The sequence below is a fragment of the Hibiscus syriacus genome, unplaced genomic scaffold, assembly GCF_006381635.1.
Source record: "Hibiscus syriacus cultivar Baekdansim isolate YM2019G1 unplaced genomic scaffold, ASM638163v2 tig00116997_pilon, whole genome shotgun sequence".
Classification (NCBI taxonomy): Eukaryota; Viridiplantae; Streptophyta; class Magnoliopsida; order Malvales; family Malvaceae; genus Hibiscus; species Hibiscus syriacus.
The window spans coordinates 1035931-1062869 of record NW_024063513.1 but is presented as its reverse complement, the minus strand read 5'-3'; the positions used below and the strand labels follow the sequence as shown (position 1 = coordinate 1062869).

The window sequence follows — 26939 nt, the reverse complement described above, 5'->3', positions numbered from 1 at the left end:
ACATCGTTGTGGAATTTACTTACATGACTCGATAATAAAAAGAATATTACTTTTTAGAGAATTTAAATTCAAACAATCGTATTTGTATATATATATATTGTCAATATGTTAAAGAATTTTTTTAAATAGATAATGCTTTTAAATATATTAGACAAATAAAAATTATATTGTGATAAAATATTTTTTCTGTATCCAACCCAATAAATATATATTAAATTTTAAAAATTGATCCTTAGATTTTTAAAATTTTTTTGTCCTCTAGTTTTAAGCTTCGCCTTAATTAATCTAGACCTACTCGAATTGCACACCTGACTTCAGGTGGAGTATCCTAACGAAAATTTCTACCTATATAAAACTCGAACATGAGACAATGATTAAACGGTATGAAGTTACTTATTATTTCGATCGATCCGGTTTAACTTTTTTTATTAATGAAAGTGAGTGAGTATGCTAAAAAATAACTAGAAGGTTAACGTTTTATAATATTATATAAAAATATTAAAACACACCGTTTTTATTGGGGAGAACTTAAAAAACCTGTAGAGAGAGAGAGAGAGAGAGAGAGAGAGAGATAAATATTGCAGATATTAAAGCTAATAAAGCAACACTCACACAACATATTATACCGAAACAAAAAGCTTTTCAGCTTGGCAAGACAACACAGACGAAAGAAAAGAAAGGAGCACAAGGTTTAACATGGCTAAAAAATGTAAAAACACTTGAGAAGTGGGGGGAGGTTTATTCTTAATTCGAAGAAGGTTTGGTGGTTGCAGAAGGGTTATTTTGAGGTGTCCGCGGGGAATGGTTGCCGGAAGAGTAATCCTGATGAAGAGTTGTGGATGGATTTTCAGAGGCGGGCGTGGTTGAAGCATCAGAGCCTTGACCACCGTATGGAGTGGAGACCGGTTGGCCGGAGAAGCTGGATTTTGGTTGCTGTGGCTGCTCCTCTCCTTCCCATCTCAGGTCCGGTGGGATGACTCGAGAGGCTTGGCGTCTGTGGCGAGACATTGTCTGTGTATTCTGGACCTATCTGCCTTCGACTTTGTGTGCTTTCACCCCCACTGTTCAGTATTATATATAATATAAGAGTCTAGATTTGTAAGTTCATTTATATATATATATATATATATAAGAGATATAAATTTTTAAATGTATTAAAAAAATTATGATGATGATGTAACAATTTTATTAATGACATATTGAATTAGATATAATGCATCGACTACTAATCTATTTGAAATGATTGGATATTTAATCCAATTAATGAATTAAATAATAACACATTTTTTTGAAAGGAAATAAATAACGCATTTAAATTCTATTGATAAATACTTTAAATGATTTTTTATAATTTATTGAAAATTTTAAAAAAAATACAAGGCATGTGTAACAAGAAAGATATTTAGAGAGAGCAGAGTTAGTGCGTGGTGGAGCTTGAATCATTGACTGCCTGCGCCGTCCACAACAAACCACCAACATTTCTCAGTTGGTTTTAATTGAGATGTCACTTTCCATTTGACATCAATTCTCTCTCTATCATCTCATTTTTTTATCCCTTAATTTTTTGTTCTTCTTTTTATTTAGCCATTATATATTGGTATTGCAAAATATATGTCGGAAGAATTGATTATGTCTGTTTAGAGAAATGTAAAACAATAAGACTTTTATGAAAAGCACGGCACCTAGACATAAATCTCTTACAATGGCATTAATATAATTGGTTTAAGTGGTAATCAATTTAATATCGTTTAATTAATATCTTAAGTTCATATACAAAAAGTTTTCACTAAGAGATTCATCTATTAAAATTAGGTCTGCGATTGAATCGATTCAGATTAATCAAGATAAAACTCAAAATCAAAACGTGAAAATGAACTACTTTGAAACTCATACAACTCTGGTATGAAAGAAAAAAAACTGAAACAATAATGTTACGGACAAGAAGTTAACCCAAGGGAACAAGAGATGGCTTATGTTCTCGTCAGACTCGTACCATAAATAATAGGGTAAACTTAGTTTTAGTATCTCATTTATCACTTTTGTTCCATTTTCATCACTCAACTATTTTGTTTCAAAATTATACATAACATTTAGTTTTGGTTTCATTTTGGTTACCTAGTGCCGACGTTGTATTTTTCTAAATTTTTTCAATAAAAATGTGGCGATATCTTACGGTGACACGTCAACATCACTGTTAATTTTTAACGGCATGTGACCAACATGAAACCAAAACTAAACATTAAATATAATTTTAAAACAAAAAATAGTCGAGTAACCAAAATAAAATAAAAGTGATAGTTGAAGTACTAAATATATACTTTACCATAAATAATATTATATTTTTCAATAATATAAATCATAATTATGTAAATTTAATTATAAGATTAAAAAAATATACTTCATGTCCCATTAAATTTATCCATTTTGAATTTTAAAATCACCTCATTCAAAATGTACTATTAGAAAATTTAACAAATAATAATACTTATATTTTAATTCCATTTTGAATTTTAAAATCACCTCATTCAAAATGTACTATTAGAAAATTTAATAAATAATAATACTTATATTTTTTTACCTTTTATCATATTTTCAAATCAAAACAAACATATCAATCACATTATGGAGGTAATTTTGTCATCTTTCTTATTTTATATGACTTATGTAGCCAAATTAACTTCTTAAATATTTTAAAATCGGAGAATCAGTTCGATAACTGTTTTCTCTCTCCCTTTTCGATAGTTTACCTATTATTCTTGAGAAATCATGGGTTATTCTTTGTTGATTTGTAACGATTTGGTTACCGATCCTCAATTATTTTTCATGATTCTTTTAATTGTCTAGCTTGGTTTGGCTTCTGTGGCCTTGATGGACTGGAAGAAGTTATTTTCTGGTGTGGAGGAGCAATCTTTGGATTTCTTTCCTCCAGAATCAAGTGAGGGTTCTTGTATTGTTTCTCCTCCTCAAGGAGTGTTTGAGGAAGTGGCTCTTTAGTGGAGATACTCGTTAGTTGGGCAATTCATCGGTTTTTCCCTGAATTTGGTGTGATACAGAAGATTGTGGATTTGATGTGGGGCAAATCGACGACGATGAAAGTAAGCCTTGCTGGTTCCAATCTTTATGTGTTCTTGTTTGGTAATAATGCTTCTTGTGATTGGGTTCTTGAGAATGGGCCATGGCACATTCATCATAAGACTTTGTTTTAAGGAAATGAGAACCTAATTTGGCTCGACTGAATTTTGATTTGGCTAAAATATATAATTGGGTGTATTTATTTAGGGTTCCTTTAGAGTTGTATTCTAAGAAGAGCCATAGTTATATTGCTAGTACTCTAGGTAACCCATTATACATGGACATTATTACTGCTTCCAAGAAGCGTTTGGAGTTTGTAAAGTTTGTGTGGAGGTTAGGGCTATGGCTAAGTTTTTTTGTTCGATTTTTGTGAAGACGAGGGATGGTTTCGTGATTAAGGTTAAGGTGGTTATCCCTTGGTTCTCGCCGTATTGCTCCAAGTGTAAATCTTTTGGTCATTTGGGTAAAACTTATGTTAATAATGATGAGGGTTTAGAAAAGGTGATTCCCTCAGTGCCTCTTGTTGATGCTGGTTTGAAGGGGGATAGTTTTTTAAAGGTGGTTGCTGGTCAGGGTATCTTACCTCAAGAACAGGTAGAGACAGACGCAAGATTTTCTATTAGAGGGGGCGAACTTGAACTTAGAAAATTCCAAGGGGGCGAATAAAATTTTAGGGGGAGAAAACAAATTTTCAATAGAAAATACATAGAAAAATCAAAATATATGGCAATTTTATATTTTTAAGGGGGCGACTGCCCCCGCCTAGGTCCATCCCTGAGGGAAAATGAATAGTTTTTTGTCTAGTGCTGGTACTGGTTTTGAGAAGGTGGTTTCTATTGGTATTACTCGAATGTGACAATTCTTCAAGAGAGGGTGACATCTCTCTTGGGAATTGTTATGCTAAAGTGGTTTTGATTGGGTCTAATGGCTCTGCTGTGGATGTTCTTGTGAATTGTGCTAAGGCTCAATCACTTAGGAATGTAGACAAAGGGAAAGTTGTTGGGAAGTCTAAGTTTGCTGGATCCTCAAACAAATTTGAAGTTATTGTGAATGCTTTGGAGGATTGTGATGAGATAGTGAGGAAGCCAAGGTTAGCATCACGGGGTATTGCTAGCATCCTTTAAGAAATAAAAGTTAATAAGAATGGTCATGTTGCGAAGGCTAAAAAGGTTGGACTGGATGTTGTAGCTCGGATGAAGGTATAATTTCTTCTCTTTCTCCATGTCTGTAGCTTTTTGGAATGTTAGGGGATTTAATTTTCCCCTTAAACAACGAAATATGATGCAGAGGGCTAAGTTTCTTAAAGTTGAGGTGTTATGTTTGTTAGAGACTAGGGTTAGAGAACCTAAGGCTACTGCTATTTTTAAATTTTTCTATTGATTGGAATTGTTACTGGAACTATAATGTTGTGGGCAATGCTAAAATTTAGGTTATTTGGAGGTCTGGTTTGAACTTTTCTATTATTAGTCTTGCTGATCAGTCTATTACTATTCATGATAGGTTCGGAGGTAAGAATTTGATTATTTCTGCAGTGTATGATTTTAATGATGGTGTTTCTAGGAAGTCTCTTTGGCAACAATTACATGGGATTGAGACTCTGGTTGGTAGTAAGGCTTGGGCGGTGGGGTGACTTTAATGTCATTGTTCGAGTTGTTGAGAGTTCTAATTGGGAGGGACATAGTTTTGGTGTTGCTCATGATATGGAGGATATGTCTTGTTGTATGGGTGAGCTGGGTCTTGTTGACCATCTTTACACATGTCTTTTGTTCACCTAGTTAAATAAGCAAACTGTTAACTTCCTTGCTAGGATACTTGACAGGATTTTGGTTAATGTTACTTGGTATTTTGTGTTTCCTAATTCTCAATTAGAATTTTTAGGCCCAAGTGTTCCTGATCATTGCTTGGCTACTATTTGGGTTGAGAGGGAAAATTTGGCCTCTAGGCCTAAGCATTTCAATTTTTTTTTAATTTTTGGGATTTGCACCCTACGTTTAAGGAAATTGTTAAGGACTCTTGGAGAGATCCAGCTCAGGAGGATCCATGTCTGTTTTGTTTTGCAAATTAAAAATGCTTAAACCTAGGTTTCATGAATTGAATAAGAATCACTTTGAGAATATTTCTAGTAAGGTGGCTAAGAAGAGAGAGTAATTTGAAAAATAGCAGGTGGCTAATTTGTCTTCTGCTGATATGGGAGGTTTGGATATTGAAAAGTTTCTTTAAGCGAGCTTTTGGTGTTGGAAAGAGTTAAAGAGCTTTTTTATAAGCAAAATGCTAAGGTTGATTGGCTTCGTGAGGGTGATCAATGCCCTAGATTTTTTCATTCTAAGGTTGTTGTGAAGAGGAAAAAACACTATTAGGGACTCAGAATGAAGAAGGACATAGACTGGGGACTTTTGATGGTATGTATACCGAAATGGTTAAATTATTTACCAATCAGATTGGCTTTATTGATTAAAATTTTAAGGGTTGCAGTGTGGGGGACTTGAGGGAATTACTTCAGTTTTCTCTTTCTTTAGAGGCAGAGCATAACTTAATTAGGGAGGTCTCTAATGAGAAAATAAAGATTGCTATTTGTGGGCAGATAAAGGATAAGGCTCATGGGCCTGATGGCTATTCTTCTGATTTTTTCAAGGTTGCTTGGGATATTGTAGGGGAGGATTTCATTGCCGCAGTTAGGTATTTTTTCTCTTTTTTATCTCTTCTGCCAACTTTCAATGCCACTGCTATTATATTAGTTCTTAAGATTGTAAAACCTTGTATGGATAGGGATTATAGGCCTATTGCTTGTTGTTCTGTTGTGTATAAGGCTGCAACTAGAATAATGGATGCTAGATTGGCTCAGTACATACCTAGGTTAATTGCTCCCAATCAGGCTGCTTTTGTTGAAGGGATGGGTATTGTTAATAATAGTCTTCTGGCTCAGGAAGTTGTTAGGGAATATAGTAGGAGAACTTTGTCTCCTGGATGTGCTATCAAAGTGGACCTTCAAAAGGTCTTTGATTCTCTTGATTGGGGCTTTGTTTTGAAAATTTTGGAGGCTGTGGGTATTCCTGTGCAGTTTAGAAATTGGGTTCAAGCTTGCATATATGGGGCTCGATATTTTGTTTCCTTCAATAGCACTCTTATGGGTTTTTTTAAATAGGAGAGGTGTCAGGCAGGGGACCCTTTGTCCCCTTATCTATTTGTTATAGCAATGAATGTTCTTACATACTTGCTGAATATGACTGTGTCTCAGAAGGGTTTTCAGTTTCATCCCAAGTGCAGAAAGGTGTAACTTACACATTTATGTTTTGTTGACGACTTGATCATCTTTTGCAAGGGAACCTTGGACTCTATATTAGGGGTAAAGAGTGTGTTGGAAGTATTTTATGAGCAGTCTGGTTTAAAACTTAATGCTTTTAAATATGAGCTGTTCACATCTGGAGTTTCTGTGGCTCAAAAGTTTCTCATGCATGAGGTAACTGGTTTTAGGCTAGGTGAGTTACCTGTTAGGTACATGGGGGTGATTCTTGTTACTCGTAAGTTGACTGAGAGGGACTTTGTTGTTCTTGTGGAGAAGGTGAATGTTAAGATTAAAAATTGGGCTAATCGTTGGTTTAGCTACGCTGGTCGTTTACAACTAATTAGTGTGTTTTGTTTGGTGTGATGAATTTTTGGTGCAAACAATTGGTGTTTCCTTGTGCTGTGATTAAGAGAATTGGGCAGCTATGTTCCAGTTCTTCTGGAAAGGTGGGGATGTGTTTGTTAAAGATGCTAGAGTCAGTTGAGAGAGTGTTTGTTGTCCTAAATCTGAAGGGGTTGGGAGCTAAGAATCCGAGGTATTGGAATAAGACCTTTATTATTCCATTTTCAAGTGTATTGACACTGGGGAGGAGTCTGTTGAGTTAATCGATTGATGGAATCAGCCAAGAGGGGGGTGAATTGGCAATTAAAAATTTGGTGGAAACTTTTGTAGAAAATTGAAAGTAATTGCACAGCGATTTAGAGTGGTTCGACTTTCTCAACCAAAGTCTACATCCACTACCTTAGCCATCCACACTAAGGATTTTCCAACAAATTCACTAATTTGTTCTTTCTTTTGAGGACAAAGAGTAACCTTACAACTCCCTCAAGAATTATACCACAAATTCTTGAGCACACTCTTTTTCAAAGTGAAAGACACATTTGCAAACTTACAAGGAAAACCTCACAAGGTAAGATGTTTGCACAATTCTAGAACAAGAAAAGAACACTAAAAAATAATTACAAATGAGCACAAATGGTGTTCTTGAAAGAAAAATGAATATTGAAAGGAAACTTGGCTTGATTTGCACAAACTTGGTGTTTGATGCTTTCTCTCTTGTTTCTCTATATTTTCTTGTTGATCAAAGGCTTCGGAACTTGTTTAAATACACCTTGAATCACTTCTGAACGTTGGGGATGATTAGTGGAGATAATAGAGCCATTTAAGTGTGAAAACAATTAATATTTCTGCTTGGAGCATGGGGGAATCGATACCCCTCATGGGGAATCGGTTCCATAAGTATAAAATTCAAATATTTTGACCGTTGAACAGTGGAGGGAATCGGTACCCTCCGAGCATACTGGAATTCTCGGAGCCAAACCATTCAGGGGGAATCGGTATCCCCTTGGGGGGAATCGGTTCCCTCTGAGCAATCTGGAATTTTTTGCTTTGAAATGGTTCGCAATATTTTGTAAAATCGTTTTGAAATTATTTTAAGATTAAAACTTAATTTTACACTTGAATAAGGATTTAAAATGAACTTTGAAATACTTTGAGTAATATTTTGATATTCGATTTAATACATCAAATATGCTTAGAAAAATCATTTTCAAAATTAAAATTCTTTTAATTTAATTTGTTATATCGAAACATCAAAATGTTTTCAACAATCTTCCCCTTTTTGATATAACAAAACATTTTAAGATTTTCTAATTTCAAAATGAATTTTAATTTTGAAAAATACTACTCCCCCTTACTTTAACACTACTCCTCTACAAAAATGCTTTTATCTCCCCCTTTTTGTTAAATCAAAAAGACTTGTAAAAGATTTTAAACAAGGTTTTGAAATCATTTAGCCAATTGATTATATATATATAGCTTAAACTGCTAAGAACACAATCAAAAGAGAGGTTAGCCATTAGTTTCATAATCAATATTCATAAACATGTAATGGATAATTGGTAATATATGTCTAAAGATGCAAAATAAACACGAAATCCAAATCAAATGTATTAAACATAAGTTCGAACAACCAAAAATAAACAATCCAAAAGTATTCAAAATGTTTTAACAATAATGCAATTATCCAAGTTCAATCCAAACAAGCAAAGCAAAGATCAAAGTTCAAGCATCCGTAGGAGGATCGGGATGAGGGAAATGAGCTCGCATCGCTGCCATTTCATGAGTGAGTTCATTAATACGAGCGTTGGTTGCTTCATTGTTTGCATGCATTTCCCGAAGAATTTCCAATTGTTGAGCTTCCATAGTCGAGAAGTGAGATTCTATGGAAGTGAAACGAGAATCCAAGGATGCATAACGGAAATCAAATGTCTCCATAAATGATTGAAAATATGAAGGCACATGATCTTCTTGCTGAGCTTGTTCCTCGTGTTGTTCAGGCTCATCGTCGGCTTCGTCAATATCTTGCATTAATTATTCAAGCTCGGGATCGTCGTCAGCTTCTGGTGAAGCTTGCTAGCTCCCGGAGTATTTTCAGAAGATTTGTGTCCTTATTCTTTATCCATCCCGCTCTCGTTAAGGAAATAAGATTAATTTGTTTCTTGAGAGGAAAGACGACATCTAGACCTACCCTAAGTCCGACTTTATAAAATAGATTACTCAGAATACAACCGTAAACTAGAGATGAACAGAGTTTCTTATTTGGAACTTGGTTTACGGTTTCAACAATTTCAGCAAAAATAATCTCAGGAAGATTTATTTTAAGATTGTTTTGGAAGCAATGTAACCACCAAAGAACTAAAGCACGAAGAGTAGAGTAACGACCTCCGGATGGTCGAAACCACCAAGAAATCATTAGATGAAGAAAACGATCATGAAGATCTAATACACTCGCACTATCCTTCTTTTATAACGAGAACCTAAAAAATGTTTTTTATTTGATATACCATCATTATCTAATCCTAATTCATTAGCTATGTAAGACGAGTCAAGATGGATGAATTGTCCTAGGAGATAGGAACGAACTGCTATGGTTTTGGTTTAAGCTCGGTTTTTAATACAAACGACATTAGAATAGAATATGCGAACAAGTTGATGGTAAACTATAGGTTCAAGGTCACAAAGTTTATCAAATTTCCACTATTGTAAAAGATGAAGATATCTAAAATCGATATCTATCATAGCTTGACGAGAAGGGATATGTTCTTCTCTAATTTTGTAAGATTCAAAATATTGATAATACCAAAAATAATGATTTCTAGGACCAGGATGATTGAAGCACGAGTTTTGGATAGTCATATTAGGATCAACGGGATTAGGAATAGGAATTTCAGGAATAGGAGGAGGATTTGGAGGTGGGTTGGATTGACGGTTTGAACGACTAGATGATGACCTAGCACGTTTAGGATTGGACATGGTTTAGGAAATTGGAATAGAATGGATAACCTGCAATTTAGAAAACACATGTATGCAATTCAATCAATCCCAAAACTCAATTGAGTTCTTAATATTTCAAGGTTCTCTTAAACTAATCCTAATGGGCAAAGTTTTTGAAAAACTTATTGAAAAAATTTAGTTTCTAAACACTAATAAGCAATGCTCGATCACTATTTCTATTTAGAACTAATTGAAACTAGTTCTATGTTCAAAATCAATGAAATAGACAGTTTAGAAAAATTTACCTTGAAAATGAGATTGAGTGGATTTTGATGTTGTTTGCACGATTTTAATGATGCTAGCAGGTTTAGAAGATGATATTTGAAGAATTTCGATAAGAAACGTTGATTTGAGGCAAAAATGGAGATAGGGAGAGAGTAGAGAGGGGAACGACGTGAAGAAGGAGAGAAAAGAGTTTGAGGCAAAGAAAGAGTTCTGGGCGTGATATAACCAGAACCCTCAGGGGGTATCGATTCCCTCTGCCCTATAATTCAAAAATATGTATTTTAAACACTCAGAATACAAAAATTAATCTTCTCTAGTGGTATTGGCAACTCATATATCAAAAATTAATTATGTTCAAATAAATTAATCCTTAAACTACATTTGAACATAAAGTTAATTTTTCATCAAGAATAATAAACTCCCCCTAACTAATAGCAATGAATGTAATCAGAAATTACTATTATAAGCATTTTTCATTTAGTCTTAAAAGTGCTAAAATTATTTTAAACACTAAGTGAAGATAGGTCAGTTAAACCTAATTCTCTCCTAAGTGTCCAAAAACGTTCATTGTCTAAAGGTTTTGTAAAGATATCCACTAATTGATGCAAAGTATCAACAAATTCTAGAACTACATCTTCCTTAGTGACATGGTCTCTAATGAAGTGATGTCTTATTTCAATGTGCTTAGTTCTAGAGTGTTGGATGGGATTTTTAGTGAGACAAATAGCACTAGTATTGTCACACTTGATAGGAATGGTACCTACTTTAATTCCATAATAAAAAAGTTGTTGTTTCATCCATAAAACTTGTGCACAACAACTACCAGCTGAAATATATTCGGCTTCAGTGGTAGATAATGCAACACAATTTTGTTTCTTTGAAAACTAAGAAATCATCATATTTCCAAGGAATTGGCAAGTACCGGAGGTGCTTTTCCTATCTAATTTGCATCCTCCATAATCCGCATCAGAAAAGGCATGCAAGCTAAAGCTAGAGTCTCTAGGATACCAAAGTCCTAAACTAGGAGTGTCCTTAAGGTATCTAAAGATTCTCTTAATAGCTAGTAAATGTGATTCCTTAGGGCATGATTGAAATCTAGCACATAAGCAAACACTAAACATAATGTCCGGTCTACTTGCAGTTAGATAAAGTAGAGATCCAATCATTGACCTATATAATTTAACATCTACACATTTACCTCCTTCATCTAAGTCAAGCTTTGTTGAAGAGCTCATTGGAGTGTCATGAGGTTTGCCATTTTCTAGTCCAAACTTCTTGAGCATATCTTTGACGTACTTAGCTTGATTGATGAAGATGCAATATTTTCTTTGCTTGATTTGGAGTCCCAAGAAAAATGAGAGCTCCCCCATCATGCTCATTTCGAATTCGCTTTGCATTAACTTAGAAAATTATTGGCAAAGAACATCATTAGTATAACCAAATATTATATCATCAACATAAATTTGAACTACTAATAAATCTTTACCTTTATTCTTTAAAAACATTGTAGTGTCAACCTTCCCTTTTGAAAAACCTTTTTTCAATTAAAAAATTTGACAATCTTTCATACCAAGCTCTAGGAGCTTATTTTAAACCATAAAATGCTTTTGTCAATTTAAGAACATGATCCGAAAATTTTGAATCTTCAAAACCTGGAGGTTGTTTCATATACACTTCTTCTTTTATAAAACCATTTAAAAATGCACTTTTAACATCCATTTGATATAGTTTAAATTCATGAAAACATGCAAATGCTAATAACATTCTAATTGCTTCCATCCTAGCTACGGAAGCGTATGTTTCATCATAGTCCCTTCTTCTTGAGTATACCCTTGAGCAACAAGTTTAGCCTTGTTTCTCACTATATTACCACTCTCATCAAGCTTATTCCTAAATACCCATATAATATCTACAATAGATTTATTACTAGGCCTTTCAACTAATGTCCATACTTTACTTCTCTCAAATTGATTTAATTCTTCTTGCATAGCCATAATCCAATGTTTATCATTTAATGCTTCTTTAATATTTTTAGGCTCTATACATGAAATAAATGCAACATAATTACAAATATTTCTAAGAGAAGATCGAGTTGTTACCCCTTTGGATGGATCACCTATAATCTCACCATCCTTGACATAGTTGTACTCTCTTAGATAAGATACTTCCCTTTCTTCAATGGTTGGATTCTCGAGAGGATCATGAGTTTCCTCATCTTTCGTTTCTTCCTTTGATGATGTTTCTCCAACGTCATGTCTAATGTCATTTATAATGCCTACATCATCATTCACACAAGAATCCTTCATCGGAAGGGGATTATCATCGAAAACAACATGTATAGACTCTTCTACAACTAAAGTTCTTTTATTAAATACCCGATCAGCTTTAGAATTTAAGGAATAACCCAGAAAAAATTCCTTCATCACTTTTAGCATCAAATTTGTCAAGGTTTTCTTTACCGTTGTTCAAAACAAAATATTTACATCCAAAAGGATGAAAATAGCTAATGTTAGGCTTTTTATTTTTGAAAATTTCATATGGAGTTTTCTTTAAAATAGGCCTAATCATTACTCGATTAATAACATAACAAGCGGTATTTGTGGCTTCCATCCAAAAATATTTTGGCAAATTATTTTCACAAAGCATGGTTCTAGCCATTTCTTCTAAAGTTCGATTTTTCCTCTCAACAACTCCATTTTGTTGAGGGGTTCTAGGTGCTGAAAAATTATGGCTAATACCATTAGAATTACAAAACTCAGTAAATCCAAGATTTTAAAATTCAGTTCCGTGATCACTCCTAACACTAGTTATAGAGTAACCTTTTTCATTTTGGATTACTTTTGAAAACGTGATGAATTTTTCTAATGCTTCATCTTTAGTACTTAAAAATAGAACCCCAAGTATATCTAGAATAGTCATCTACCAAGACAAATACATATTATTTTCCACCCAAGCTAGTAGTCCTAGTTGGCCCAAAAAGATCTATATGGATCAATTGTAATACTCTACTAGTTGATACGTCATTAATGGATTTAAAAGAAACTTGCTTTTGTTTTCCTTTAGCACAAGCATCACAAGTTTTATCATTATCAAATTTTAGTTTAGGCAGCCCTCGAACCAATTCTCCTTGAACTAACTGTTGCAAAACACTCATACTAGCATATCTTAGTCTCCTATGCCATAACAAATCATCATGCTCATCCCTAGCAACTAGGCACAAAATAGTCATATGAATAAAATCTAAATGCATCATGTATATATATCCCTATTTTATGACCAACAAGCATAATCAAAAATAGATGCAATGTCAATCAATTTTGCAATCATTTAAAATAAAACATTGTATCTTTTATCAAATTTATTTTTCAAAAGATTATGCTTTTAACCCATTCACATATAAAACATTATGCAATGTTGATTATAGAGATTAAGAGCACATGCATAAAGTTTTTGAAAATGTTATGCACTAAAACTTTATAATATTTAAACAAAAATCTATGCATAAACATTAAGAAAAATTTCAGGTCAAAATTTTTCAAAACCAAAGTTCTTGAAAAATCGATATCAATTGTTAAAGAGATATCAATTAATTTTTAAAGATAATTTTGACCAAAAATTAATATGATGAACTAGAGTTTATAAAACATTACCAAAAATTACCATGTTCATCATACAATATTTTTCAACATACATGAGATAAAACATAATTTAACATTTTAAAACCTCATGCATGCATAAACTAAATGAGCAACCAAATAATAAAAACATTAAGTTTAGAGGTTACCCATTCCCTTTTTATGTGTGGCTAGAGCATCTTGAATATCATCATCTTTATCACCATTGCTCTCACACACCTACAAGAGACATTTAAGTAGATTTTGGTATCCAAATTGCTTTGGATCCTTGAACATTAGTTTCAATGCCTCTTGTTCCTTTTGGAACCCATACTTGTCTAATTTAAATCGTTTTCCTTTCTTTAAAGGACAAGTATGTTCCTTATGACCATGATAATGACAATGTGAACATATTGTCATTATTGAACTAGATGAATAATTTAGAATGATCTTTTTTTCTCTTGTTAAACATTCAAGCTTATCTTTCAAATTGAAATTTTCTTTTTCAATACTTTCAAATTTCATTTTTGAGAGTTCTAAATCCTTCTTCAAGATTTCATTTTGATTTTCAAAATCCATTTTCATTTCTAGAAGAAGTTTGTTTAATTTGAAAATTTCTTTTTCAAAGTTTTCAGATTTTATTTTTGAAAGCTCTAACTCCTTTCTCAACATTTCATTTTGATTTTCCAAGTCTGTTTTAGTTTTCAAAAGAAGATCATTTTTAGCAATAAATTTAGAAATCAATTTATTGTATTTGGAGTTCATGGTCTCAAACTCCTAAAATAATTTATCATAAGCATCTTGTAACTCATTAAAAGATTTTGAATTTGATATATTTGAGTTAGAAGATACCTTTGGCTCTGTGAGAGCTAATAGAGACATCACTTTTATTGGTTTTTCTTCTTCCTTGTCTCTATAGATCTCCTCAAGCTTATCCTACATTTCCTTGGCACTTGAACAAGAAGAAACTCCTTTATATACATTAGGATCAACTGCACAACACAACATATGCATAGCCTTTGAGTTTTGTTGAGCTTCCTTCCGTTCTTGAACATTCCACTTCTTTGCCTTCTTAGTAGGAGAGGAATATCCTTTCTTGATTATCATCCAAGCTTCCATATCAAATGCTTTGATGAATATCATCATACACCTCTTCCAATGACGATAATTTGTTCCATTGAAGTGTGGAGGCACATCAATAGGTCTGGATTCTTCCATGGAGAATGAACCAAAAGTAGACGCCATCTTTATCGATTTAACTCTTCCCGGATTAACTCAAGAGGCGATTAAACCTTCAAATGAGTAAGGCTTGATGCCAATTGTTGAGTTAATCGATTGACGAAATCGGCCAAGAGGGGGGTGAATTGGCAATTAAAAATTTGGTGGAAACTTTTGCAGAAAATTGAAAGTAATTGCACAGTGATTTAGAGTGGTTCGACTTTCTCAACCAAAGTCTACATCCACTACCTTAGCTATCCACACTAAGGATTTTCCAACAAATTCACTAATTTGTTCTTTCTTTTGAGGACAAAGAGTAACCTTACAACTTCCTCAAGAATTATACCCCAAATTCTTGAGCACACAATTTTTCAAAGAGAAATACACAAATTTGCAAACTTACAAGGAAAACCTCACAAGGTAAGATGTTTTCACAATTCCTAAACAAGAAAAGAACACTAAAAAATAATTACAAATGAGCACAAATGGTGTTCTTGAAAGCAAAATGAATATTGAAAGGAAACTTGGCTTGATTTGCACAAACTTGGTGTTTGATGCTTTCTCTCTTGTTTCTCTATATTTTCTTGTTGATCAAAGGCTTCAGAACTTGTTTAAATACACCTTGAATCACTTCTGAACGTTGGGGATGATTAGTGGAGATAATAGAGCCGTTTAAGTGTGAAAACAATTAATATTTCTGCTTGGAGCGTGGGGGGAATCGGTACCCCTCATGGGGAATCGGTTCCCTAAGTGTAAAATTCAAATATTTCGACCGTTGAACAGTGGGGGAAATCGGTACCCCCTTGGGGGAATCGGTTCCCTCCGAGCATACTGGAATTCTCGAAGCCAAACCATTCAGGGGAAATCGGTACCCCTTGGGGGGAATCGGTTCCCTCTGAGCAATCTGGATTTTTTGGCTTTGAAATGGTTCGAAATATTTTGTAAAATCGTTTTGAAATTATTTTAAGATTAAAACTTAATTTTACAGTTGAGTAAGGATTTAAAATGAACTTTGAAATACTTTGAGTAATATTTTGATATTCGATTTAATATATCGAATATACTTAGAAAAATCATTTTCAAAATTAAAATTCTTTTAATTTAATTTGTTATATCGAAACATCAAAATGTTTTCAACAGAGTCCTTATGGTCTGCTTGGGTTCATAAGTATGTTATTAAAGGGGTTGATCATTAGTTAATGGAAATCAGAATTAGTCTTAGTTGAATTTTGATAAAGGTCTTGAAATTTTGAGATGAGGCTTGTGCTCTACTGGCTCGCTCTGTTGATTGGAGGCCGAGATATTTGTGGGAGGAGATAAGGGAAAATAAGAGTAAAGTCACTTGGCACAAGCTGTTTTGGTTTTCCTGGAATGTTCCAAGGCATGCGATTGTTGTTTGGATGGATGTTCTCAATAAATTGCCAACTGTTGATCGCCTGATGCGTATGGGAATGGTGATTGAGGGGAGTTGTAAGTCTTGTGGGGTTACTCAAGAGACCAAAGGCTATATTTTTTTAGTGTCTTTTTCTCAAAGGGGATTTGGGAGGATGTTTTGAAGCTTTGCAGGATTCATAGGCTTATGGGCACCTAGTGTAACCAGCTTAATTAGGTGACTACTCGGCTGAAGAGTAAATCTTTTCTTGTTTATATCCTTAAAATTGCTTGGTGTGCGTATGTTTAATTTGTTTGGGGTGAGAGGAACTCTCGATGTTTTAGGGGCACTGTGAGATGTGCATGGAATTTATTTGATTGTATTAGGGGTTGTGAGAGTTAAAGTCTAAGGAGGATAGCTATAATGAAACCATAAATAGCTCATTATGTGTTGTTTGGTGCATTTAGGCCTTTGGTGTTGTATTATTTGTTTCTTTGTAGCAACATGTTTTGCTGACTTGCTTCTTTGGGTAATAAAATTGCAATTATAAAAAAAAAATAACTTCCTAAAATTATATGCTTTGTTAACAATAGACAAAAATAATGAAATAGAGGGAATCATTATCCACGTAATTCTAATCTTATGGGATTAAACTAAATAACTTAATATTTTTGCTCCAATAATCAAATAATTTTCTATTTAATATTAAATTAAAATATTATTTTTGTTTTGTTTCACGAAATGCAAAAAAAAAAAAAAAAATCAGTTCTGTTCTTCTTTCATTTCCCCCTTTCACACCTATTTTATTGTGTTCATGAATTATTTTGTTCTAATGCATTCCAACTTTCAAGGATTTTTTTTTTTGGTTATATACAAGTTTTCATTGATTTTGTAGTTTTCTTTGTAATTTTTCTTTTTAATCTTTCCAAACTTTTACAATCCTAGATATAATATAGAGATTATCCTTTTTCTTTTAATTAAATTAAGGTGTTTACAAAATAATATATGTTTTAAATACTCTTAATCATTTGACAAAGAAATATCGATTACCCTGCTACAGTCGTTGGTGCTCGAACCTATGACTTCTAGAAACAACAATAATTTCTTTAATCATTGACATAAGTACTTTCGTGCAATATAAAAATTATCTTTATACTTTTACCTGTAAATGATGATATAATCAAACAATAAAAATGCTTCAATCATAATAATAATAATAAAAAAGTTGGGTTCTCTCCATTTATCACGTGTAACATCAAACATTTATTTGTAAATTATTATATGCGACATCCAACATTTATTGCATGTGCCACCAAACCAATCTTTTCTGATACAAAAAGATTTTAAGGAGAAATAACAATTGTGCCATAAACTCTTAGCATAACTTAATAATTATGTGCAAAATCCTTTGTTTTACTGTTAGTACATAAAATAACGATAAAAACAAGTGTAAAGAAACCAGCAATTGAAATAAATATGGACGCAAGGTAGGGTCGATGAGCATATGAAAGATCACGTGACTATCTTGTTAGAAATGAGGGAGGTGAGGCCAACAAGCATGTGCGACCAAAGACAAACAGTCCTTTTAGTTATCAAACATGTCCATTTGTCTTGCTTATTTAATTTCTTTGCTTGGCACTAAGAAATGCATTCAAATTTTTGTTCAATATTTAAGGAAATTTGTGTCGAGAAGTAAATATTTAGATGGGTTTGGTGGAGCCGAATGGTATGACGGCCACCAATTCATGCGTTGGATATAAAGTGTCCCTTTTCCGTTGATGAATTAAAACTTGAGATTTGGATTTTCTTTCTCACTGATTGGAGGTTGAAGATGAAGATAAACAACAGATAATTCTGTTTTTTCTTTCTTTCTTCTCATTCGATTTTTATGTCCAAATTCAACTCAAACTATGTCTTTGTGTTATAATATTTTAACCTCAACAATAATATAAAAAATCCTCAGGACACGACTCAAAATTTTGTATCCGGGTGTTTTAAAAATTTGGATATTAAATATTATTATTAAAATTAAATTAAGAAAATATCATCCAATCTGATAGCGACACATGTTGCTATCTAATTAAAGATTAAATTTATTTAGTTAAATTAAAGTTACAACTAAATTAATTGAATGTATGAATAATGAGGATCAAATGTGTAGTTTTATTAACTGTCATGTCAAATTTCCGTTAAATATCAACAGATGATATAATTGAAGCATTTAAATAATTAAATAGTCTTATTGACAAAATTAAAACATCGATGAACAAAGTAAAATCACACAATAATTAAAAAATCATATAAATAATTTACTCTAATACATATCACTATTTTATAAATCAAATAAAAAATGATATATAAATATTACTAACGAGAAAAGAGAAGACAACATAAATTTTTTTTTACATCATCTTCCAATTTTTAACAATAAATGACCAAAATAATAAAGAAAACGTTGCATCTCGCGATGAATGATCAGATTAGAAAAAAGGAGTTGATTTTTACCCAATTAATGATTCGAATATTATTTTTCTGAATCAGCATTTTACATTAAATATAATAATGTATTTTCTGAATGGGCTAATTTATTAGTATTAGAGCAACCGAACAAGCAAGAAAAAAAATTATTACATAATATTAGATGTTTTGAGCGAGCCCAAAAATTCAACAAACGACGCTTAACGGTCACAAAAATATAACAAAATAAAACATGCGACAGCTTGAAGAAGTCTTTTTTTTCTTAATCAAATAACATGAAGTCATTGATCACCCACATATATATTACTCATACATATGAACTCAAAACCCACCCCCAGAGTTTCACCAATCCCTCCATTGTCCATCCATTGATATTGTTGCTCGTCACACCTCTAGAATATCCACCACATCATTACATTTTAACATCTGCTGGCAGCTGACTTCTATCCCATTGTTAAATAGGATACAAAACCGAGTTTTATCTTGATAACAAACAAACCAGCAGCTCCATCCCAAGTAAACCTTTCTAAGGCACATTTACTCCCTTACAAATTCAGAATCTTAAAGATTGGTTTTCCACAAATCTGGCTAAACCGGCAAAATTAACTGTAGGCTTCACTTCGGCTGACATGGACTCTTAGCCCATATTCATGACAGAATATCTACAGAGAAACATAATCAGACCCTTGAGGCTTTTTTTAATGGAATAATTGAGAGCATACTCACTTGTTTAACAGCAAGTGCCCACTGCAAGCCAATGCCTCCCATGCTCCTTCAAAAACTCAACATTGACAATGCTTCCAAGATGGATTTGGAGTTGAACTTGACAGCAAATGGAAGCAGTACATTCAAAGTAATCATTCTCAAGAACTTTAGGAACAATTACAATCAAACTATAAAACCGAGAGGCAGAAAATGAGAGAAGTTCCCACGTACCAACTACACTTCCATATTCTCACACAAAATAATGACCCATCCACGCTGATTGTCCTTGATACTGCTCAGGTAGTGAGGTAAACTGTTGGTTCCCATTCATGCATTGTTGTTGGTACAGTTTCTGTTCATGCTGAATTTTCAGTTGCTCAAAAGTATTGTAGTCCTGCAAGCCTTTCTCCTTTTCTGTTTGAACCTGCACTGCTGGAACCTGCTTTCCAGGGAAAGGAAAGCTTACCATTCCAGTCAAGCCATTGCTTTTGTTATTGACATACTGAGGATCAGCATGAGATGAATAATAGAGGGAACTCTCAGGTCCAGAGCCTTTGAATAATGATGCCGACTGATGTCCATCCAACCACGTATAATCATCCATTGGAGGGTTCCCCAAATCTACGGCAGAAAGAGATTCATTCATCAGCTTTGTGGGAACAGGGCTAAAACCTGGTGGCGGACCAAGATGTCTAGCAGGGCGGCTAACTGGATTCTTTTGCATCCCAACTAGTGAAGCGGAGGTAGTTCTAGCAGCCAAGGTATCACCAATAACTCCAGATGACACAATGGCATTAATTCTGGATGGCATCACATTTTCGGACATTTTTGTCTGACTGTAGTACATACCACTAGCACCAACATTGTCAGGCTGTTGTATAGCATGTGGATGAGTAGCAGGACGAGAAAAGCCTAAATTATCTTGGATCTCACTCTTTGTTAAATGTCCGTTCCCCAATGTTGTCAAACCTTTCAAGCTATTAGCCAGAAAAGTAATTTCTTCTGCTGACCACCTAGATCCATGCATCTGAAACGGTTCCAGATGCTGAGGGGGAATACTCCCAACAGATACAGGCAGTGGATGATTAGTTTCAAACCTTTCATGCTGGCGAAGACTATCATAAGGAGCGGTTATTGCACTGCCATAGAATTTGAGATCACTTGCAGAACTACTTTGATTGAGCTTCAAAACCTCACTGGGAGAATGATGTGGACCAATCACCTCAGTTTTCTTCTCACTCACAGCTGGCTGGAATACAATCACTTCATCATCATCATCAACCTCTTCCTCAGCCATTATAGCCTGTGGGATTGGCTGAACGTTTCCAATATTAATTATATTCTCAGAGGGGGCTTCATGCACCGCACTATTTGTTACCACTGGGGAAGCAGAGCTCAACGTGCCATCTGCAAATGGCTCAACACCAATAAGAAATTTCTTGGCTTTCGAATCAAAACAAACAGCTTTCTGATCAACCCTAACGACATTAGCTAGAGCCTTCCCAGCTGCTAAAATTCTTTTGACACGAGCTTTCCTTTCTTTATCGCCATCACTTACAAAGGAATGTTTCCTTGAGAAGTCCAAAATGGCATGTGCTGGAACAAGAGGCAAGAACCCTTGCAACTCGAAGTCCTCCCACAATGCAAGACGGTTCTCAGTTTTTCCTTCTTCATTCCTACTCATATTGAAAAAGCAGGTCTCATCTTCATTATCATCCATGTACATAGGCCTAATTGACAGAATTTTATTCAGCAACGCTAAGCAATGTTTCCAGAAAAAAGATCTAGTAATCAACTGCCTCTCATCAGCATCATTTCTAGTAGTTGCAACATCAGGGCAACAAGCCAGCCATTCTACAAAAACCAGAATAGCAGGTAAAGTGTAGCTTGAAGAAAAATCCCGGAGCTGTAAACATCTTTCTAATACATTTCCCATCAACTCAAAAATGGCAGTGAAGGCATTCTGAAGTAGGGCAGCACGCTGTATAATTTCAGCATATGTTTGACCTTCACTCTCCCTTTTCAGATTGTGCACTGTAAATATGAGAATGGAAACCAGCCTAACAAAGATAAGTGCATTCTCAGCAGCTCCAGTTCCAAAATTCAGCTCCTCTTCTGGCCCAGACGAGAGATGTTCACATAAATCACGGCTAACGTGAGTAAGAACATCTGCAAAAGTCTCCAGGCTGCACAGAGTAAGCATTAATAAGTACACGTCCCCAAAAAACCTCAGTCAATAACATAGGTGAATGAATTTCAGAGGAAATATACCTTGTGCGTGTAAAAAGAATGCCATTTAGACGGACAAATCGAATACAAAAGGACTTAAAAGTATCCTGGACACCAGATACTTTCTCCGTAGCATGGCTTGCCACTATGTTGCCATCTTTTTCTTTAGATGCAAGTTTCACTTCCACTTTTCCCCTACCTTACCTGATTGCTGCACAGCAGGCTCCTTGAAGGGAGCTTTAACATCCCCTAGAAGCTGTAAGTAATTATGACGATTCTGCAAACAAAAATTCATATATTAAATACAATTTCCACAATCATACACAATTTCAAATACTGGCATATAAATAATAAACCCACTCAAAATCAGCTTTCAAGTCAGCCACATTTAACATGGTATAATTACACTATTTACAATTATATAAAAGCAGCAAATTCTCAAAGTTGGACTGCCATGTCAACAAACTAGCTGCATCCTCAAAGGAAACAAGATAAAAATGACATACATTGAACATATTTAAAAATCCTTCAAACCTCTATAATAGAAAGATTATGAAAACTGTTTACCATTATGCCATTCTGTGGTTAATTCCCAAAATCCCAAAATAAAAACTATAATTTGAACTTATACCTTCTCAAATACCACAATCAAGTTATCCCTTGCAGTTGAAAAGGGATTATCAACAGCTAAACTCCGGAAATACCGATAAACAGCCACCAGCTCATCTCCTGAATATGAAGCTATTATAGCTAGCTGAAATAAGGAGATAATTGAATGCGTAAAAACTCAGAATTGTGTTAAACAAAAGAAATTCAAGAGAAAAGCAAAAAGATTGTAAGTGCATAAAGGTTGAGACTTGAGAGTACTATATAGCATGGAAAAGAAAAAAAAAAAGAAATAACCTGATGATGTGGATTCCCACTTGATGGCCAAATTGATGCAGCTTGCATGTAGTAACTTGAAGCAGCTGCATACTCGCGAGATTTAGAGTCGCCATCTCCGTATAATCCTTTGTACCGCGCTAGGTCTCCCAAGTATATCAAGCAACGGTGACAAGACACCAAACCCTTTTTTATATCAGCAGATTTCTTCCCATCTTTGTCCGTAACAACTTGGCTATCTGAATCATCAGAAAAATACCCAAATGGTAGTCCATACTTTGCTCTGATTTTCAAAATCAGATCGTGATAAAATCCCGTTGCCTCTGAAAGGAAAGTCTTGAACTGCAGTCTTATTTTTGTAATCCTGTCAGGTCGAGGAGGAACTTTCGCAGCCTGAGATGTTTTCGATCCTGAAGAAGCTAGAGCACTAAAATGTGTCCTTATTTCCTCAATCCGCTTGTAATGCAATTGCCACAAAGCATACTCAATATTGTGCTGCTCAGAAAAAGCATGGTCCTCAAGAATTATTGCCTCATAGTTCTCTCGCATCTGCTGCCACGCATTGGGATCTGAAGGTACCCGTGCCTGAGCTGCTCTCCTACAATTATTTTCCAGCTCTATGTTCTGCAGAGAGAACCAAATATTAATTTCCATGTTCAGAAACTCTAAGTAACCTCTATCCTAAAGAAGAAAAAGAATACCTTCTCATAAAGACGCTGCGCATGCTCCCTTGATGAAGGAGCAGACATTTTATCAATCGTCACTATCATCTTACATCTAAACTGTTTCGTCAAAATGAAATAAACCTACAGACATTTCATCAAGTGAGTTCTTACAATCAGAACTTATCTATCATGAAAAAATGCAGGGAAAGATGATTATCATCTAAAAACTGAGCCATTATATTAGTCAAAGTGTAACATAACTCCAAGTAAATAGTACAACCCCTATAGCCAGATTATAAGATGCTCATAGTTAATTTCTAAGAATCAAGATATCAAAAAGAAAACAATTTCAGTGCCCACGTAAATGTAAATAAATTTAGATAGCCATTAACTGAAACCCTATTATCAAGATAGCCAAAATCATCAAAGACTGGCATCAACTCTCACAGAATGCAACAAGAATACATTAGATCAATGGAGCCCTCGCCAGAATAAAACTCTCACAAAATGCAAAAATGATCTAAAAAGAACAATTAAAAACCCTAATTCATATTTCAGAATGACTTCCTCCCCAAATTTCAGCTCTCAAATGGAAGCTTCATTCTGTTCCAAAACATCCGCAAATATAAAAAGCTTCTAATGTCATGTATTGTTTATCCTCAGCTGATTTTTTGAGGAATACTTGAAAATTACTGTAAAATCTCACGAAAAGATCCTAAGACTAATATTAACCTCAGATTCGTATGTTATGCCTACCAAACCCCGACACTGTATCTGTTGTAGCAAAAAGTACGCTCAAAATTTTTAAAACCTAATATAATATTTACATTTTTAATAACATAAATTTTTTAAAAAGGAAAAGAAAAGAAATCAAAAACTAAGAGAAAATGAATGAAAATCAACCCATCTCTTATCATATCAAATCAAATTCGAACATGTTTTTTTTTCTTTTTTTTTCTCTTTCAATTCTTTCTAGGAAATAAAAAGAACAATAAACTATTCATACATAAAATTTTGATTCATTACCCGAAAAGACAAGCAAATAAGCATCAGACCCGAAGATAACAAAGAGGTGATTACAATAATATCAACCACAAATACAAACCCTCAATGTCACCGAAAAAATATATCAAATCGGGAAAACATCAAAATTGAAATTAAAAGGCAGAGAGAGAAAATGGAACTCACTTGATGTAGATCGGATCTGAAGAAAAACCTGGAATCAAAGCATGGGATACGGATTTTGAGGGAAATAAATAGGTATTGATTAGGGTCTGGTAGTGAGAGAGAGAGAGAGAGAGAGAGAGAGGTAGTTTTGTTTTGGTAGAATTGGGGGATGAGATGACCTTAAAATTTCAATATTTCTATGTATTTTCTTTTACTTCTATATCTTCATATCTTATTTATTTTAATTCGATTTAGAGCCAGACTAAGGGCGGCTCTTGTAAACGGCACCGCTTTAATATTTTCCAAACCATTCTAGGGCGTACTAGTACCAGAATTAAGCCCGTGTTTTAATATTTTTATATTTATAATTAGTAATAAAACAATATGAAAATAATTTTTATTCTAAATAGTTTATTTTCATATTAAAAAATAAAATGTATTTTTAATACTGTAAAATAAAATTAATTATTTTTTATTAAAATAAGTTGATTACACAGTAGTATCTATTTTAAATACTTTCAATCATATCGTTGATGTTCAAACTCGTGACCTCTAATAACAACAATGATTCCTTTAACAACTGAGGTAAGTTGGTTCGTGCATTAAATTATTAAACACAATTAAATATATTAACAAATTTAATAATTAAAATAATCTAATAATATATTTTTGAGAGAAAATGATATAAATAATATTTTTAAATTATAATTAGAGTTTCAATAACAATAATAATGAATGTCGAATTCTTTTTATATTTTCCTACTTTCTAATAAAATTCTTAAACACGAGAATGAGATGTTAATTGATACGAGTTTAAAATGGATTGTAAGTGTTTAGTGTAATTTAAGATTATTTATTAAGAGTTTTAGATTAATCAAAATTATGTTTATTATTATATATTACAATCCTAATTTAGGTGAAAAATGATAATGGCAACAAAGGATGTATTATCTGAATATAGACACATGTTTATTCTAAAATTTAAATTTTATTCAGATGGTTATATGTCAATTCTAAAATTTTATTTGTATTTACTATTCAAAAAAGTTAATATTATTAATATATGTGTCGCTTTTAAAAATATTTTTAGATCTATTACTAGTTACCAGGAACTTATAATATTATAAGGAAAGAATGTATAATGACATGACATCATTGCTTTTGAATCAAGTAAACCAACATGCACCTATAAAACAACCTGCACGTCGTTCATCATCTCCTCACAAATATCCAAATTAAACTTCCTTTTTCAAGCTTTGTCAGTACACATGGAGCATCCCTTCAGCAATAAGAGACCTGAGATTCCCCATTTTTATATATCCGACTATTTATAGCTTAATTAGCAAACAGGTTTTGTATCATCATTATTCATCAGCCTCAATGGGAAGGTCTCCATGCTGCGCAGAGGATGCCAATGTGAAAAGGGGCCGTGGACTCCAGAGGAGGATCAGAAGCGTGTTGATCGCATTAAAAAACATGGACATGGACATGGAAGCTGGTGAGCTCTTCCTACGCTGGCAGGCTTAAACAGATGTGGCACAAGTTGCAGATTAAGGTGGACTTATCATCTGAGGCCCAATGTGAAGAGAGGGAAGTTCACCGAAGAAGAAGAGAGAATTATTATTAACCTTCATGCTGCTCTTGGAAACAAGTACATACCTTTTGTCTTGTCTTTTTAATCTTGGATTTTCGGAGGGGGGAAAACATATATGGATATCTGATGTTTATATCTGATTTGTTCTCTTTGTTGCAGGTGGTCATCTTCCTGGAAGAACAGTAAATGAGAAGAAAAAAACTATTGGAATACTCAGATTAGGAAGAAGCTCCTGAGTCCTGAACATGGGGATTGACACTCACACCCACAAGCCAAGAACTAAAACTATAAAATCTTCTCTCCAACTTTTATTCTTCCAGCACAACGTAATCCTATGGTACCATAAGTTCCACATAATTCTAATCGCCATCTTAGAGACTCTACACAAGCTAGGGTGTAATTTTTATTTATGGCTGGACCAGGCAGGACTTATATCCATGTAAAAACCAGGCCCAGCAGGAAACCAAAACGAGCAGGTCATACAGGGGCCCAGCCACACAATTCTTTTATTTTGGTTGACCTATACTGCACGAGAGTAGCAGGGGAAATAAAGAATCTTTAATTCAGTTTGAAATAGAAATTCACCATCTCCAGAAAGAATTGTACAAATATCATTTCCAGATTTCTGGTTAGCAATGTGCATTTAGGATAGAGATGAGGCCTTTTATTTTTTTCCTAACGTGACAGTAACTTGTGAGGCAAACATGAATTGGATGAGGAAATTTCTGATGAACAGTACAGCTGATAAATCAATTTTGGATTCAACCTTTTAAGCAGTAACTGTTGTGTGGTTGGAAAGTTCCGAGACAAATTGAGAGAAAAAGAAAATAATAGACAATTCAGATAACAAGTTTGATAGACGGCCTCAGAAAATGAAGGGATAAAAGAAGTCTAATTGATTTTATCTCTCCAACAGGAACTAAATAGAAGATCTGTGGTATTGGTTTGGGCAAGGAAGAGTGTGGTTGACAGCACTTTATCACGTTATCTCTTTGCATTGCTTTCTCAACCTCATAGTCTCCCATCTCGCTTTCAGGTTTCCTTTCCTCCTAGTCAGAGTGGTTGATATATAACCGCAAGATTCCAAATGAATTCGCTC

At 33.9% G+C, this 26939-nt stretch overlaps 1 protein-coding gene and 1 pseudogene across 1 annotated transcript; one reads left to right on the top strand and one right to left on the bottom strand.

The window, feature by feature from the left end:
• The first annotated feature begins 5830 nt into the window (after nt 1–5830).
• LOC120194245 lies at nt 5831–6960 on the top strand. The gene is made up of 4 exons (XM_039196613.1): nt 5831–6124; nt 6215–6340; nt 6392–6631; nt 6766–6960. The coding sequence occupies exons 1-4, from the start codon at nt 5831–5833 to the stop codon at nt 6958–6960; spliced, it is 855 nt and encodes a 284-aa protein (XP_039052544.1).
• A 12307-nt stretch (nt 6961–19267) lies between these two features.
• Nucleotides 19268–24413, bottom strand: LOC120194096 (annotated as a pseudogene).
• Nucleotides 24414–26939: the final 2526 nt, after the last annotated feature.

Bases quoted from the DNA above. Each gene is read 5' to 3' on its own strand.
- LOC120194245 (XM_039196613.1), top strand. From the start codon at position 5,831: ATGGATAGGGATTATAGGCCTATTGCTTGTTGTTCTGTTGTGTATAAG. The intron at 6,341-6,391 runs GTGTAACTTACA...ATCTTTTGCAAG, and splicing joins TTCATCCCAAGTGCAGAAAG to GGAACCTTGGACTCTATATT. The intron at 6,632-6,765 runs GTGAATGTTAAG...GCTGTGATTAAG, and splicing joins TTGTTGTTCTTGTGGAGAAG to AGAATTGGGCAGCTATGTTC.